This window comes from Chiloscyllium plagiosum, chromosome 32, assembly GCF_004010195.1.
Source record: "Chiloscyllium plagiosum isolate BGI_BamShark_2017 chromosome 32, ASM401019v2, whole genome shotgun sequence".
NCBI lineage: Eukaryota > Metazoa > Chordata > Chondrichthyes > Orectolobiformes > Hemiscylliidae > Chiloscyllium > Chiloscyllium plagiosum.
In genome coordinates this window covers 7,472,442-7,491,215 of record NC_057741.1, presented here as the reverse complement: position 1 = coordinate 7,491,215, position 18,774 = coordinate 7,472,442, and the positions used below count along the sequence as shown (strand labels likewise).

General features: G+C 40.5%; 1 protein-coding gene across 3 annotated transcripts in view; it reads left to right on the top strand.

Annotated features, from left to right (window-relative positions):
- The first annotated feature begins 5,743 nt into the window (after positions 1–5,743).
- The window catches only part of ankrd50 (ankyrin repeat domain 50), a 78,387-nt gene continuing 65,356 nt past the window's right edge, over positions 5,744–18,774 (top strand). Inside the window, exons 1-2 of one of the 3 annotated variants that reach the window (XM_043674086.1) lie at positions 5,744–5,829; positions 7,153–8,328. In XM_043674086.1, the coding sequence (XP_043530021.1) occupies positions 7,868–8,328 (461 nt within the window). In that variant the 5' untranslated portion in view covers positions 5,744–5,829; positions 7,153–7,867. Of the gene's footprint in view, positions 5,830–5,852; positions 5,955–6,809; positions 6,993–7,152; positions 8,329–18,774 lie in introns of those variants that run through there. The other 2 variants (XM_043674084.1, XM_043674085.1) reach the window with 2 other exon arrangements.

The window sequence follows — 18,774 nt, the reverse complement described above, 5'->3', positions numbered from 1 at the left end:
GAAATGCAACAGGATGCAGACAATTGACTGGTCAACTTGCTGACTGGATAGCATGAGATTTTATTTTCATGTGTATTTTACAGATTGAATTACAATAAAATACAATGAAAAGCCTTCATTCATTGACATGATAATGGCACCATTTTGCTAGTTTTAAGAATAAGAGGAAAATGAAAAGATACATCTTAAAGGAGAAGTCCATCTGTGTTTGAGTTCTGAGCTGGCTCAGAACCACCACCACCACCATCTGCATCAGACCCAAATAACAACGTCACAAATTCTCAGGCACCATTTTTCACCCCAGGCTGATTCACCTCTACCACTGCCTCGCTGTCACCTGCGTCATCCCACCAACATCACTTCTCTCACCATGGCTCATCTCGATGGTGTTGTGATGTCCTCCCACCTCTGCTTCGCCGTCTACAGTGCTGGACCCATCCAACAATGAAGTCACCAATCCTCAGGCGCCATCTTTTGCCACTGAACCTACCTCAACAATATCGCCGATGTAGTGACCACTGCCTATGGGGTTGCATGCTTGTCCTGGAAAAATTTGTAAGGGTTTATTCTTTCCCCACTCTGGCCCCACTCTCACGAGTCCGCACAAGGACAACCCGCCACAGCCGGTGCCATCCGAACTCTTCACAGTGAGTAGGGGAGCAAAAAAATAAACAGGAATAAATGGAAAAGAAGAAAAAAAGAAAAACAGAAAAGCAGATGGATCAGACAGGCTCTAAACGCAGGAGCCCTACTCCACCATCATTTTACTGTGCCAAATTGTGGAGACATGGGAACTACCACCCTTTGACATTCAATGGTGTTAACATAACTGATTCCCCTGCTATCAACATTCTTGGGGTTACCATTGACCAGAAACTCAACTGAACTACTAGAAATACTTTCTCAAGGGCAGGTCAGAGGCTAAGAATACTGTGACAAGTAACTCACCTCCTGACTCCCCAAAGTCCCATCTATGAGACATAAGTCAGGAAGATGATACTTTACTTTCCAATTGGCTGGATGCTTGCAGCTCCAAACACTCAAGAAACTTAACACTATTTAGGACAAAGCATTCCTCTTGATTGACACCACATCCACAATCATTCATGCCCTGCACCAGTGCTGTTCAGTAGCAGCAGTGCGTACTATCTACAAGATGTACTGCAGAAATTCACCAAATATCTTCAGATCCAAATCCATGACCACTTTGTTCCAGAAGGACAAGAGCAGCCAATAAATGAGAACACCACCACTTGCATGTTTCCCTCCAAGCCTTTTACTACCTTGACTTGGAAACAATGCTCTTTCTTCACTGTCACTGGGTCAACATCTTGGAATTCCTTCTCTAGCAGCAAGTGAACTGCAGCTATTCAAGGATGCAACTCACCACCATCTTCTCAAAGACACCCAGGAATACGTAATAAATGCTGGCCAATCAGTGATGCTCACATTACATGAATAAAAAAAAAATTGATAGAGGAGGATGATCTTCTTCTTAGACAATAGCGAATTTGTGGAAGTCTTTAGCTGAGGGCTGTTCAGATTGTGTTGTTAAATATTCAAGGCTGAGGTAAACATATTTCTAATCATTAAAGGGAATCAAGGTTTATGGGAAGTGAGGGTGATCGATCATTCATGATCTTATTGAATCGTGGAGTGAACCGTTGAGCCAAATCGCATACTTCTACTCTTACATCTTATAGTGTTTTATAAATTCTGAATTCAGATTCTTAAAACCCACAAAATTTCAACTGATCACTTCTGATATCATGTTCTATGTACCAGCTGATGGCTTCTTTTTCTAAACTGAAGACAACTACATTAGAGGTCATTAGATGGCACATAGCATGCAGCAGCATTTTGCAAATAACTAGGTCAAAAAGCGGGCAACAGAATTCAAAGCCATGCTCCAGCTTGATTGAAAGTGTCACTTGTACAAGAACTTTTATGAGCTACTCATGGAATTTATATACCAACTATCAATCTGCAGCAAGTTTATGTTTAGTGAAAGTTCATTTAAGATTTTCAAAACCAAACTTTTACATTTTGAAGCATTTCCCCCATTGATTCAGAGGGCAGGGTTGGGATTACTTTGCGACTTTGACAGTTCTTTTGTAATATATTTTGACTGTTTCATGGACCTCATTACATGCAATACTTAAATGAGATCATGCTCCTTATATGATAAGAATTTGAGAGTTCACATATGTAGTGGAACTCATTTTACAGGCAAATGTCCATTTAAAGAGACATTATGTGATATCAGAAGGAATATTTTAATCTGTTTTTCTTACATGTGATAAAGTTTTCAGGGGCTGTTTTAACGCTATTATTAATTAGTAAAATAGTCAAAAATAACTCCTTCCCTTGGAATGTATAACAGTAGTATTTTGCTCTTCAAGTATTACCACCAATTATTGTCTGATGAAACCTCTTTTAGCCAATTTTGGTAGTGAAGCACAGTTGAGAGAATGCACCAAATGCAAGTAGAACAAGTAACAACAAGGTCCTAACAGACATGTAGATTATATATTCAAATATGTGTTATTTTCATCTATACTACAGTTATCACCCACACAACGAATGAGTTCTGAATAAAACTTTAAAAAACTCTATTTTATGTAATAATCACTATCTTTGACATTACGCCTTCAGAAGCTCTCATGTGTTGTCACCACACATCGCAGTCAGTATATTATGAAATTATTGAAAGCATTAACTCAATGACTCACTCCATCTACTGGATACATATTGAATCACATTATTTAGTTTTAAACACTGCATCTCAACATAAAAACCCACTTGCAGCCCAGCCACCTGCCATTTTCAGGCTTTTACTTTGCAAATTTGGCATAATCGTGACTCTTCGATTGATTACACCTTGCCTCCTACTTTCTATTCTGCTTTCCACATTATCTCTTCTAATCTGTCTATTTCTGCAATGTTAAACATTTGGGCTGTTGTACAGCATTAACTGTTCAATGTAAATACAAGCTGTTGTGATCTATCGAATGTTGGCAATATGATTGGGCATGGGCTTTGCCTCAAATGGATTTCTTAATAGAAAAACACTGCATATTGCACTTGATGAACATATTTTAATAAAAAGACATATTGTGAATGTACAAATGACACTGACACTCCATTCCTTTCTTATTGCAGATTTTTAAAAGGTCATCTTTGTCATAATGATATATTGTTATGTAATTAAAATAAAATTAATTCTATGTCAGTCAGTTGTTATGTCTTCCTTGAATGTAAGTTAGGATTTATTTCAGCAAACATTAAATAGGCCGGTGAAACTTGTTTAAAACTTGTTCTAAAAATGATTGTACACATTAGTTGTTCTACAATTTCTTTTGGTTATTACCTTTGATTTAGTCACACCAGTATTTAATTCATGGTTGATATTCCACCAAAGCGAAACTTCCAGTACAATTTTCAAATCCAATCTCTGCCCAAGACAGGGTCACCCATTAGCAGCAGTCCTGGAACACAAATACACCAACTGATAATAAGTATAGATTTATTAACAGTTAAATACTTTTTGAGAATATCTAATTCAATAATTAGAGAGACAAAGACATACGAAGAAAAAAACCCAGGATTTGCTCAGTCTTCCAACCTCCCCTTCTGCACTGCCTATTAACTTATGCCCACCTAAAATCTGTAGCCCATATGTGAATCTGCAGTACTTAGTCATCACCCGCATGCTCATGGGTCAACATTAATACCAGTCACAATTTAAAATTCATATTCTAATTTTTAAATTGCTTCATGGCCTCACCTCTCCCTAACACCCGACCTCCTTTAGCCCCATCCCCCAGGGGCTGTGTGTTTTCAGATCAGTTCTTTTACGTCACACAATACACTCACTTTATCATTCAGGGCCAGTTCTTCAGCCGACTCCATTCTAAACAGTGGGATTATCATAGAATCATAGAGATTTCCAGCATGGAAACAGACCCGTCGGTCCAACCTGTCCATGCCGACCAGATATCCCAACTCAATCTAGTCCCACCTGCCAGCACCCGGCCCATATCGCTCCACACCCTTCCTATTCAAATACCCATCCAAATGCTTCTTAAATGTTGCAATTATACCAGGCTCCAACACTTCCTCTGGCAGCTCATTCCATACACATACCATCTCCTGCATGAAAAAGTTGCCCCTTAGGTCTCTTTCCCCTCTCAAACTAAACCTATGCCCTCTAGTTCTGGACTCCCTGACCCCAGACTCTGTAAATCTGTGAAGTACCAATTTCTTCTATTAACAGCCATCTTAATATTTCTTTGGCAACACATTCAGTTCTCCATATTTGTTATCTCTTTCTTTGGTTTGGTGTCACGTTTCTTAAAATTATGCTTCTGTGCAAAACCTTGATGTTTTCTTACATTAATAGCATCTTACAAATGTAAGATTTTGGACAACTTCCACAACAAATGCTTTGCAACTTAAATCTCGCTTCCTTGCATAAATTAAAATCAAAAGGCTAATGCAGTGTTCACTTTTATATAATCATTAGAACTTTCTATAATCACAAGAAAAAATAAAATTAGTATGAAAAGAAGCCGTAATCAAAATCAACACCTTTCATTTGCACTTTTTCAAATACATTTATCACATCTCTGTATTTCTTCACCTGATGAAGGAGCGTCGCTCCGAAAGCTAGTGTGCTTCCAATTAAACCTGTTGGACTATAAGCTGGTGTTGTGTGATTTGTAACTTTGTACACCCCCAGTCCAACACCAGCATCTCCAAATCATAACTGTATTTCTTCAATCACATTTTCTCAATCACACTTTACCAATATAATCTTGAATGCTACGTAGTTTCTACCTCAGCCACAAATGCTGGAAGTGAAGACCATGACCACACAAATCAGGAAAAAGATATCAACCACCCCCCAAAAAAAACATTATATACATACTTTGAATCAGTAACCACTCATTCCTAACTCCAACCACTAAAACAATTGGTTACAATTTAGGAACAAAATGACTGCATCGGTACTGAAAACAACAATTGCTCTCTCTTATGGAGTAATCTAGACTGGAAACTTTAGCTTGTTTTCTCTCCATGGATGCTGCCTGACCACTGTGACCTCCAGCATTTAGAATAGAGTGGTGCTGGAAAAGCACAGCAGGTCAGGCAGCATCCAAGGAGCAGGAAAATTGATGTTTCGAGCAAAAGCCCTTCATCAGGAACAGAGCCTGTTTTAATTTCAGCCCGGCTTCTATTTATCTTGTAAGAGCTTGTAGAGGGAGGAAGAGAGAGCCCCTGCCCCAAGTCCCTCCTCCCTACCTTTTATCTTAGCCTGCTGGGCACACTTTCCTTATTCCTGAAGGGCTTATACCCGAAACGTCGATTCTCCTGCTCCTTGGATGCTGCCTGACCTGCTGCGCTTTTCCAGCAACACATTTTCAGTTCTATTTATCTTGTCCCATTTTCAGGTATATTATTTCAAACAGTTCAGTTACACGCAATTATTTTAACTAATGAAAGTTTTACTTTCTGTTTGCTTTCCGACAGACAACGACTCTAATTTATTTTTTGTCAATAACTATATTTTCCCATTCCTAAATGAAAACCTCGAACACAGATATCTGTCTGCGCCGGTGTGGCGATGCACCCCGGGAGTTGTAGTCTCCAATAGAATCAAGCCTTCGCGCCAGCCCCTTTAGACTTTCACCGGATCCCATCAAAGTCGATTGCGTGGTATTACAACTCCCACAAAACGTCACGCGCTCCAGAGCTCGACGGGTGGTCTTTGTATTGGGCCGACTGCTCCACTGAGGTCTGCATCCACCTGGGAAAGGTGTTGGCGAGGTTAGGACTGCAAATCCCAGAGTGCCGTGCGGTGGGCGGGGGTTTGTACGCGGGCTGGAGGGTGGCATTACTGGCTCGCGCAGCCTTTACAGTTTGAGTTGAACGGCTGCTGCGCGAGGCAGACGGTAGGAGCGCGAGCGGCTCTGTGCGCTTCTTTAACTGTCGCCGGCGGAGGGTGTCAGTGCGGTCAAACAGTCACACACATACCCCGACCGGGGGCTCCGGTTACACACACATACCGAGCCCGGGGGCTCCGGTCAGAGAGAGGGAGAGAGAGACACCGAGGGCTCCGGTTAGAGAGAGAGAGACCGACCCCCGGGGGCTCCGGTCAGAGAGAGAGAGGGAGAGAGAGAGAGAGAGAGACCGAGCCGCGGGGGCTCCGGTCAGAGAGAGAGAGAGACCGAGCCGCGGGGGCTCCGGTCAGAGAGAGAGAGAGACCGAGCCGCGGGGGCTCCGGTCAGAGAGAGAGAGAGACCGAGCCGCGGGGGCTCCGGTCAGAGAGAGAGAGAGACCGAGCCGCGGGGGCTCCGGTCAGAGAGAGAGAGAGACCGAGCCGCGGGGGCTCCGGTCAGAGAGAGAGAGAGACCGAGCCGCGGGGGCTCCGGTCAGAGAGAGAGAGAGACCGAGCCGCGGGGGCTCCGGTCAGAGAGAGAGAGAGACCGAGCCGCGGGGGCTCCGGTCAGAGAGAGAGAGAGACCGAGCCGCGGGGGCTCCGGTCAGAGAGAGAGAGAGACCGAGCCGCGGGGGCTCCGGTCAGAGAGAGAGAGAGACCGAGCCGCGGGGGCTCCGGTCAGAGAGAGAGAGAGACCGAGCCGCGGGGGCTCCGGTCAGAGGAGAGAGAGAACCGAGCCGCGGGGGCTCCGGTCAGAGAGAGAGAGAGAGACACCGAGCCCCGGGGGCTCCGGTCAGAGAGAGAGAGAGACCGAGCCGCGGGGGCTCCGGTCAGAGAGAGAGAGAGAGACACCGAGCCCCGGGGGCTCCGGTCAGAGAGAGAGAGAGACACCGAGCCCCGGGGGCTCCGGTCAGAGAGAGCGAGAGACACCGAGCCCCGGGGTGGCAGCGCGGATCTCCGGGTTTTATGGAGATAATTTTAGTCAGACACTGAGTTTAGGTTCAGGAGGGCGACCAGGATCCAGAAAGACGGGAACTACCCGCGGCCCCTAGTAAGTGATAGAGAGGGGGGAGCGGGGCCAGCCCGGCTCGGGGGGAGCGGGGCCAGCCCGGCTCGGGGAGCGGGGTTAAGTCAGGACAAGTGTCTGCCCAGCAGCTTTTATTTTAACTGTTGATGGATTCACTCCCCCGAGTGGTTTTCTGTTTATACAGAGGCTGCAACTGGACTGCCCTTATCCAAGCTCAGGATTTCAGTCTGCTCGGCTGCACGCTGAACTAGGAGGAGGAGATGAAGGGGGAGCATTTGGTCCGGGATCCTGCAGTTCGTTGCTGGCGTTTACCAGACATGTGAACCCGGAACGTAACTTGGCGAGCGAGTGGGGAGGATAGCAGGCCGACACCATTTACACCTCGTATCATCCCCAAGAACCTTTGTGGCGCTGGATTAACGATGTGAGGACCACGATGTGTAGATCGTGGACAGCTGCCGTAAATTTGCAGATTAAATAACTTGGATGGATCTATGGTGAAGATAATGGTAACAAGGAGAATGACAATATTAATCGATTTTGGATCTATAGAAAAATAAGAAAATTAAACGGGCGAGCGACGATGGAATAAAAATATAATGGATGGATATTGTATTACTCAGTACTGTGCGGACAATATTTGACAAATAATGCAAATACTTGTTAGATCTGTAACTGACAAACAAAAGGATAACAAAAACGGAAGAAAATGGCTCAAATTTCGCTACAGGTGTTTAACTGCACGGAGTAGTAAGATACGCTGTGGTCTTTTCAGAAGATAACAATTCTTAGCATGATTTTTTAGCTTGAGATTCTTTTTATATTTGGCAACTGTTCACCTCTGCATATGCAGTAAAGCATTAATAACATCGCAAAGGACATCATCACTGCATACAAAAATGTCTCAGAGTTTATTACAAGGAAAGAGATTTTTCTGTCGGGAGTGGGTTTTCCATAAACTCCATTATTGTCTTCAAGAAAAGAACAGTGGTAAAATGTTTGGGATCTCCAATCCTAACGGGAATGGTGGTGTCCCTGGGAAAAACGTTGGAGGCATCGGGGGTATTTTGATCGTTGGGGGTCCCGGCAGCGGTAAGACAGCACTGTGCACAGAGTTGATTTGGCCCACTTGCCCGCAGGTAATGCAGCGGGGGTTGCATCGCCAGGCACTCGCCTTTCACTTCTGTAAAGCTCAGGATGCAGACACACTGTGTGTTAGCAACTTCATACAAAGCCTCGTCTCCCAAATTCGCAACAGCAGTTTGGTCCAGGGATATGAAGAGAAACTGCGAGAACCAGCAGTTCACAGCGTGCTGCAGGCAGGCGAATGTGACAGAAATCCTGGAGAAACCTTTAAAAGGTACGTTGTAGTCTTTTTTAAAAAAGCAGTATAAGACATAGGAGCGGAAGTAAGGCCATTCGGCCCATCGAGTCCACTCTGCCATTCAATCATGGCTGGGCATTTCAACTCCACTTACCCGCATTCTCCCCGTACCTCTTAATTCCTTGTGACATCAAGAATTTATCAATTTCTGCCTTGAAGACATTTAGCGTCCCAGCCTCCACTGCACTCTGCGGCAATGAAGTCCCCAGGCTCACCACTCTCTGGCTGAAGAAATGTCTCCACATTTCTCTTCCGAATTTACCCTCTCTAATTCTAAGGCCGTGTCTACGGGTCCTAGTCTCTTCACCTAACGGAAACAATTTCCTAGCGTCCACCCTCTCCAAGCCATGTATTATCTTGTAAGTTTGTATTAGATCTCCCCTTAATCTTCTAAACTCTAATGAATACAATCCCAGGATCCTTAGCCATTCCTCATATGTTAGGCCTACCATTCCAGGGATCATCCGTGTGAATCTCCACTGGACACGCTCCAGTGCCAGTATGTCCTTCCTGAGGTGTGGGGACCAAAACTGGACACAGTATTGACTAGTAAGAGTGCCATTATCTAAGTCAACCAGTTTTAAATCATTCACATCCTTCCTACAATCTGGCAGCTAGAATTGGGCACAATATTTCAGAGAAGACCAAACCAATGACTTATCAACTGCTCAGCACAGCTTTCTTGCTTTTTTAATTCTATATCCCTATTTATAAAGTCCAGGACCCCACATGCCATACTAAGCACTTTCTCAATCTGCCCTGTCATCTTCCATCATTTATGCAGACACCCAACACACAAGTTCTTCTGTACCTGCACACCCCTTTCAGAGCTTTCTCATTTCATACAGCTTCTCATTGTTTTGGTGAGGTGAACAAACTTCAAAAACAGACACTTTTATGCAATAAATTTCATCTGCCAAGATCTTTTTTATTCCACCATGGGCCCTCACCTTGCTCAGCAGCCTCCTGTGTGGCACCTTATCAAAGGCCTTTTGGAAGTCTAGGTAGACCACATCCACCGGGTTTCCCCGGTCTAACCTACTTGTCACCTCTTCAAAGAACTCCAACAGGTTTGTCAGGCACGACCTCCCCTTACTAAATCCATGTTGACTTGTTCTAATCTGACCCTGCTCTTCCAAGAATTTAGAAACCTCATCCTTTATGATGGATTCTAGAATTTTACCAAAAACCAAGGTTAGGCTAATTGGCCTATAATTTTCCATCTTCTGTCTTGATCCTTTCTTGAACAAGGGGATTACAACAGCGATCTTCCAATCATCCGGGACTTTCCCTGACTCCAGTGACTTTTGAAAGATCTCAACCAACGCCTCTGCTATTTCCTCACCCACCTCCGTCAGAACTCTAGAATGTAGCCCATCGAGGCCAGGAGATTTATCAATTTTAAGACCTTTTAGCTTTTCTAGCACTTTCTGTTTTGTAATGGCAACCATACTCAACTCAGCCCCCTGACTCCCTTTAATTGTTGGGATATTACTCATGTCTTCCACTGTGAAGACTGATGCAAAGTATCCCGTTGAATATTTTTTTTTTAAGTTATATCATTTCGTGCTTGGTATGCATGCGTGATTATTTTAACCCTAGGTAATTATTTACATACCCACAAGTTAATACATAATGGATCTGAAGAAACTAATTTCTAAATATTATGGTGATTCAAAGAGAACGATATAAAAGCAAAAAAAAATCCAAAATAGATAAGTATTTTTGGTTATTTGTTATTTTCAGTATCAAATAGGTACATACAATGATATTAGCAGGCCCTTGCTTCTGCTCCAACATGTGTAATTCAAACCTGCTTAACCACTTTTAACCAGTATCCCATAAGTGACAATTGTATGTTGACAACCAAGTACTCTCATCAATATCCACATTTATATCAAGTTTTAGGATTACTGAGGTCATGGTCAGTGCTCTATTAACCAGATTAAAATTGTTTTGTAAATTGCATTTGTGTTGCTTCTCATGATGTTGCAATTAGTGCAACATAAGTATGGTATCAGATAATACTTTTTAACGTGGCAATAGGGTTTGCCAAAATTTATATTGGAAGATTTTCCATCTAAATGTGCCATAATTTTAGCCAATAAAAAGATGAAACTGCTTCAAAAGGAGTCAAAAGCTGAAATCTAACTGACCTACAAGGCAGTGAATTTGAGTTGAATAGATAGATATAGAGTCATATGGCATACCCACATGCCCTTTAGCCCACCATGTCTATGCTAACCAATAAACACCAAACTATTCTAATCCCACTTACTTGGCCTAACCCACTATGGCCTGGCATTTTATGTACTCATCCAGATGATTCTTAAATGTTGTGAGAATTCCAGCCTTCATTCCCTTTCAGATTGTATGCTACATGTATCTACCACCCTCTGGGGGAAAAAGGTTATTCTCAGATCTCGTCTGAAACACTTGCTCCTCATCTTAAACCTATGCCCTCTGGTCTGAGGCATGTCTGCCAAGGGAAGAGCTTCTCGATCTACTGTCTATGCCTTTAATAACTTTGTAAACCTCAGTCAGACACCCCTTCAACCTCCTCTGCACCAAGGAAAACAAACCCAGCCTATACAGCCTCTCCTTATAATTAAGATTTTTCATCCTGGTGAATACCGTCTGCACCATTTCCAGTGCAATTGTGTCCTTCCGAAGGTGTGCTGATTAGAACTGCATACAATAATCCATCTGTGGTCTAACCAATATTTTATAAAATTGGTGACAAGAATTACTTTCTCCTATATTCCACATCCTGACTAATGAAGGCAAGCATCCCATATGCTGCCTTCAATCACTATGTCTGACATTTTCAGGGATCTATCAACTTGGACACCAAGGACCTTTTATTCCTCAGTACTCTGTCCAAACTTACCATTTACTGTGTATGTTCTTCCCTTCTTAGACATCCCAAAATGCATCACCTCACATTAAGTTCCATCTGCCCAGTTTACCAGTTGATCAATAGAAGACTGTAGCCTGAAACTATCCTCTTCACTGTCAATAACACCTCTAAATTTTGTGTCAAGAGCAAGCTTACTAATTAAACCTTCCACATTGACATCCAAGTTGTTAATGTATGTAACAACAAGGGTCCCAGCACCAATCCCAGTGGTATGCCACTGTGTACAAACTTCCATTTACAAAGTCACTGCTGTCCTATCACCCTTTGCCTCCTTTAATTTTGATCTAGTTTGCACCTTGCCAAGGTCTTGGTGAAGTGCATGGAAACCACATCAACTGCACTACCCTCTTATATTTAGTCACATTTCAATAAACTCAATTAAATTACTCTGACGTGATCTCCCTCTAACAAATCCATGCTAACTATCCCTGTCTTTCCAAGTGTTGATTAATCTTGTCCTTCAGAATTTTTTCCAATAATTTCACTACCTAACTAACTGGTTAACTGGTCTAATTACCTGGCATATCTCTGCTACCCTTCTTAAATAAAAGAGCATTATAAGATATCGTTCAGTCATCTGGCATTTCACCTATGACTAGCGAAGTATTAAATATATCTGCCATGGCCCCAGAAATCTCTTTCCTCCAATAGGAACCTGAGATGTATCTCATCAGGCCTTGGGAATTTATGCACCGGTATGCCTGCTAAAACATCTAATACTTTCTCCTTATTAATCTTATTGTATTCTGCAACCTCACCATCCCAACTGATATCCTAGGCTATAGTGTCTTTGTCCTCTTTGAATACAGATTATAAGATGGGCGACACGTTGGTTCAGGGGTTAGCACTCCTGCCTCACAGTGCCATGCACCTGAATTTGATTCCAATCTTGGGTGACTGTCTGTCTGCATGGAGTTTACACGTTCTCCCCGTGAATCAGTGGTTTTGTTCTGGGTGCTCTAGTCTCCTCCCACGGACCAAAGATGTGCAGTCTAGGTGAATTAGCCATGGGAATGCTAGGTTACAGGGATATGTAGCAATACTCATCAGCAGTTGGTCTTTCAGAAAGAAATAGTATCAGTTCATTGACATTTACAAGCTATTGTGCTCTATTGGCCCTTCCAGTGAAATTACTGGTATTGATCAGTTGAAGAAATCACCAACCTTCGCAACAAACTTATATTATGATTTTAATTTGAACTTTGAACCACGTATGTGAAATGACTGGAATATTGGGATAAGGGAAAAGTAGAAGTTCAAGACTTGAAGGACTTGGGTGATAGTATTCACTCAAAAAAAAAATTGCACATCATTGCTTTCCCCTCAGTTTCTTTGTCATTGTCATTATTTCTGCACTTTATGTGATTACAAAATTGTTACAATTTATTTAAATACATTTAGGCATACTTTGTGTGGTAAATTATTGCAGATATTAGTTCTGAATTTGAGCTATAGGTCTAAACGAACAAAATCGTATGTGTCCTTGATGTAATAATTTAGCTGGTAGCATTGGGTCATGATTAACAGTTAAATATGCTCTGACAACTTGAGAAAGATGCTCTCTGCATTAACAAAACCACGATTGAATTATATTTTCTAAGTGCAGAAATCAGGAGAGTGTTACATTATGAACTAAATCCTAGAAATGACTAGTTACTGTTTGTTGGAAGAGTTCATGATCGCTCTAGAATGTTTGTTGGAAGAGTTCATGATCGCTCTTCCATTAAACATAACAAAAAAATGTTTTTCCAGGTTGCCACTATTTAGAATTTTTTCCGCAAAAGGTATTTTATGGATTGCTAACTGTAGCACTTGGAGTCAGATGTGCAAATCCAGAAGGTACTGTGGATAGCTCCTCTCACAAGCTGAGCATTGGTATGTCACTGTTAGAAGGTGCAAGAAATTAGTGTTTCAGACTATCTCAATTCAGTTAGTCATTGACTTCAATTACATGATTCAACTGCAGAAGAAGTGTCATTGTTAGAATTTATTTTATATGAAAATTCACAACTACTTTGAATAACATTACTCTGTGACTTATAAAAATACAGATAGATACATTCAGGGTCTTGGATAATTCTGTATATTTTGGAAATGTATATAGACAATTGGTGCGGCTAATAAACTGCATATTTCCCCAGCTAGTTTTCTGAAAGAAATGTAGTGGTGCTCTGGTTAAATGCCTTGTTAAAAACGAAAGGCTTGTTAAAACATTCTTGGTTTGAAATGGAAATTTTAAGCAGCATACCAGTGTGCTGAGGCAGCCATTATAGTACAATACAAGTGCAAGGGTACTGAAAGCAGTTTTTTTAAAAAATCGATTGGCAATAATAAGATGTAGCTCTTGCCAACAGCATTTGTTGGCTGGTTTGCTAATTTTGAGTTTGGCTGCAGGCAGTGCAAACCAGCAATGTGGTTTCCATATTGTTGATATGCAGATTTTTGCTCCAATGTCACAGAAGGTTGATGTCAGATAAATAAGTCATAAATGTGACATGCAATTATTTATTGCTGAAAAATGACACATCTTATTGAGGATTTTCACCTTGAATTCATTAGGAAGAGTGCCAGAATTGCAATTAATGCTGAAGGAGAAAAGGTGCTGATTTGTTCTTGTGATTGTTTGAAATTGGCATCATTGCCTTTCTCATTATGAGTCCAAGATGAAAAGCTTCAACAACACCTCTCTTTTCAGCAAATTCAACTTTTGTACCACCAAGGCATTGTTAATTACTTGTGCATGCTGAAAATTGGTTGCTGTGTAGTTTTAAATTTAAATATGAGAATATCGTATCAACAGGAAACTGTTTGAGAAATGAAAACATAAGTGCTGAAAACATTCAGATCTGCAGCATCTGTGAAGAGAGGGAAAAAAAGTGTCTTGAGTCTACTGCCGGACCTTGAATTTTTCCAGTGCTTTGTTTTTATTTCAGATTTCTGGCATCTGCAATATTTAGCGTTTATTATCTGTGAAGGGATCTAAAATATCACTAAGGATTCTGCGTCAAGTAAATCTGGAGAGGGTATGCGTCCAAATGTACACTTTTGAATCACTGCAAACATTTGGATTGTTTACTAGTGTCCCTGTTCTTTTGTCTGTATGTCTCTTGTCTCACTTTATTGTATCCTGGATCTTTATTTAGTAGCCATTTAGCTTCAATGTTGGGACCCCAGATTTTGAATTTGGTGACCTTTTCCATGAAACCAATTGTTCAGTCACAGCAGACTATTGATTATATGTCAACTAAGTCATTTTGTGCCACACTAGTTAAATACATGCTTAAAAACAGAAGTTGCATGAAAAACTTAGCAGGTCTGGCAGCATTTGTGAGGAGAAATCAGAGTGAATGTTTCTGGTCCATTAGCTCTTCCTCAGAACTGCAGAAGTCACCAGACCTGATTTTCACAGATTTCCAGCAACTTCTAGTCTTGTTTCTGATTTACAGCACCTGCAATTCTTTCTGTTTTTATTTAGCTAAATGCACTGCCAGTTTTCATTCCCTGGTTTATTATTAATGCTAAAAGAAACTACAGCAAACTTTGCATCAACCAGCTTTCTTGATAAACTGGAAAAAATTATAAACATCAAATACTGTGATCTACTGCGATGTCATGAGTTTCTATGCTGTAAATGAAGTGTAACAGTGATTTGTATACCTCCGCATTGTTTGTTACTTGTGTATTTTTACATTGACTTTAGCAGGTGTGTTGATGTTTTTACATAAGACATCAACATCCCTCAAAAAAAACTCAAGGCTTTGCTTGATCAGGGTTTACTGCGGTTATGCATGCCCTCTTGATTATTGGAATATTTGATCAACCAGCATTCTCCTGGTCCCAAATATTAGAAAATTTGCTGTATCTACAGTATTTAGTGCACTTATCAAACTAGCAAGGTAGCTTAGGATAAAACAAATATTAACAAATTAATATCAAATATGCATCAAACTTATGCGTGATCTTTTATTGATTCAAACACTTAGATTCTTTTTCTGATGTGATAAAATAATTCAGTGGTAATTAACAAATCTGTGATCTATTGCCTGAAAAAGGTTTTTGCATGTGAGATTCAAAATAACTGCTTTCTTTTTTTTTAAGGTCTTCACACCCATTTTTCATGGTGTGGAGGCATTAATATTTAGTATTTTCAGATGAAGTATTAAACAGATTCTATTTGCATGTCTGAGTGGGTATAAAGGATCTCATAACACTATTCCAGAAGATAACCTAGGTCACTGTGTATTGGTGAAATCTGTTTATCCCAATGGCAAGTTCTGCCGTAGAGTGTGGATTACCTTAGATTTTCTAATATTTAGTTTACAAATCGCATCTGCCTATACTCTTGTAACTACTTAGACAAATTAAGTATCACCAGACTTCAGAAAGAGTCTTTTGAAGGACTGTTACTCTAAAATTGATGGGGGGTTTTGACTCTAGGTACAGAATTGGCACTAAAAGTTTGTTTTTTCAGTTGAGAAGCAATTTCAATTGTGGATATTCCAGAGATCAGATTTGGAGGAGTGTGTTGACCTTCATATTGTAGATGTTCCAAAAATAGGGTGCATCAAAGCCATAAGGACTTGGAAACATAATTTGAGAATTTTAAAATGATGCATTGCTGAAATAGGCACCAGTGCAGGTCAATAAATGTATGGGTGATGGGTAAGCTGAACTTGGTGCAAGTTAGACTCTTGTACTTGGAGTATTTTGATGAACTCCGGTTTATCGTGTGGAAGCAAGGTTGCTGGCTTGGAAAGCATTGGAGTTAGTAGAAGTAATGCCTATTGCAGATGATGTAAATTACTTCTTCCTGCACTACATGATATACTTAGTAGTAAATTGCCTAACAAAAGAAATGAGCAAGTTCCAAGCTCTTTATTCAAAATTCTAAAAAAATAGGGGATATAAATTGACTAATTAAATAATATTGAGTTTTGAACTTTAAGCTAATGTTTTAGAATTGAGTTCTGTTGTTTCATTACTTGGTTGGCAATTTACCAATAAGTATATGAAGCAGAGTGCAAATGTCATATCAATACAATGGATAACTGGCATTTTCTGATAATGTAATATTTCAATTTCATTTTCATAAAGCCTTTCACTGCATAGCTCAGATGAGTTTTGCATATCATCAAATACCTTTTTGTAATTATGTTTTAATTTAAAAGAAAAATGCCAACAAAACGAAGCTAGAGTTGACCAGTCTCTGCTGTAAGTAAGGAACTTCAGAGTTTGCTGCAGTTGAAACTTCCTTCTGGTTATCAACGTTGTAAAACATGTATCAGCTGCAAAGAGAGTCTGTGTCTGGTATGGTTTAGAAACTCATTGAGTCAACAGTGTTTTATAAGTACTTTGGTGCTGTGTTTAATGATGCTTAATGGTAGTGCAATGTGATCTCTCACCTTCTGTCTACCACAAAAATAGTAAGAATTCAGAACAAAACATAACTTCATAAATAATAACTCAATGTGGGAGAATACCTATCCAACATTAGCAATGCGAAACATTCATGTCTTGACATGTTTAAAGTAAAAAGTTACTTTGGGTTCTAGATGATTTGTGTTTGAAATTAAATGATATCTTCTCCCTGGTTTGAAGAGGTGCTGTTTTTATTGCAAAGAAGGAATAACAGCTGTATGCCTTTTGGTCATGACACCTACAAGAAATATGATATGTTTCAGTTATTATACCTGAGTCCTAGATCAAGTTTTTCCAGTTTTTACCACATTTAGGTAAAGGGCTTTTCCTTTTTAACATTGTGGTTTCAGTTATTTCTGCATTTAACAGGGAAAAACCACTGTTGTGATGCCTTTCCAAAAAGTAATTGAATTCCATGGTGCGTTTATCCTTTGTTATCATCTTACTGCATGTCAGTCATCAAAGGAAATTTTTATGTAGTATAATCACTTCTTTTTGTATGTTAATACTTTTTCTGTCATGAAAAGTGATTTGTGCAGACTTGTCTGCTGTGTTACCAGTTCAGTTACGGCAAGAATCAGCTGTTTGCTGCATTTAGACTACTCTCCTTGATATCTGAAATGCTGTGAATCTCTTGATTTTACATTCTGAGATGTGTATGTATAAGTCTTTTATAGATCCACTAGCACACATATCATTCAGGTGAAATCTACTGCAGATGCTGGAGATTAGAGTCAAGAGTGTGGTACTGGAAAAGCGCAGCAGGTCAAACAGCATTCGAGGAGCAGGAAAATCCATGTTTCAAGTGTCGATTTTCCTGCTCGGATGCTGCCTGACCTGCTGTGCTTATCCAGCACTACACTCTTGACACACATCGTTCAGTTGAGTGTGCACGTCATATTCTGGGTTATTAAATAAAAACTATACTATGGATTAGCTTTTTTAAAAAAAGTTATTAAAGGGAAACATGATATGATTTAAAAGTTATTTTTTTCCAGTCCTAACATGTGAAGAGCCATTAGAGTTACTAACCCTAAAAACCAAGCAAAAGCACTAGGCATAGACTTCTGAGAGGGATTCTGGGTAATCCAAGATGGAGGACGGGAAAAATGTCTGGCTGTAACGGTTGCTCTTTTTTTTTAGGTATTTTAGGTGTTGGAGGTGATTTCCTCGAATTCCAGGAGCAGCAATTACTGTTTTATATGCTATTGCATTGTTTTGGAATTTTGGAGGAAAAAAAAGTCAAACTACCAGCAGTTTTAAAAGAGAGAAGAACAGACAAAGGAAACACATGGTGAGGTCAGTGCAGGAGAGAGAGAGAGAGACAGAGAAAGAAAGTAACTGACATAGTGAACCTGCACAGTTACTACCTTTGCTGTTTGAATTCATGTATTGCTGGACATCGGAGTGTGTCTGGGAAAATTAACAAACAGTGAAATTCACAACTGATCTTGGAGGAATTGTTTGGGCAAAGTTCACAGCGCAGAAACAAATAAGTGAATTGTTTTAAGTGTGTGGGTTCTTTCTTGATTATATGATTTTTGGAATATGTCTCTTGATTAAACTTAAAATATAAGCCATAACTATTAATTTAACATGGGGCAGTGTTTTGTAGAGGAATAAGACTGTTATTTTCAGGGTCTGTAGATTGTGAAGGAGCAAAAATAGCCTTTAGTAGTGATATGTGCTTCTTGTCATATGTGGGAGTTTAAAGGTTACTGCAGATTATATTTGCAATAAATGCTGTTGGTTGAGAATCCTATCAGATTGAATGGATTGGTTGGAAAGACAGTTAGAGGCAATGAGGAATTTGCAACAGTATGTGATGGATGGTGGTAAAAGGAAGGGGGGAAAGTCACAAAATGTCAGGTAGATGGGTTAACTCCAGGAAAGATAAGAGGAGGCAGCTAGTGCAGGAGTCTTCTGTGGCTATCCCCACTTCAAACAAGTATGCTGTTTTGGAAAATATCGGGGGTGATCAATCCACAGGGGAACACAGCAAGAGCAGCCAAATTTCTGGTATTGAGACTGGCTCTAATGCAACGAGGAGTTCGTCAGGTTCCAAGAGATCAGTTGTGTTACGG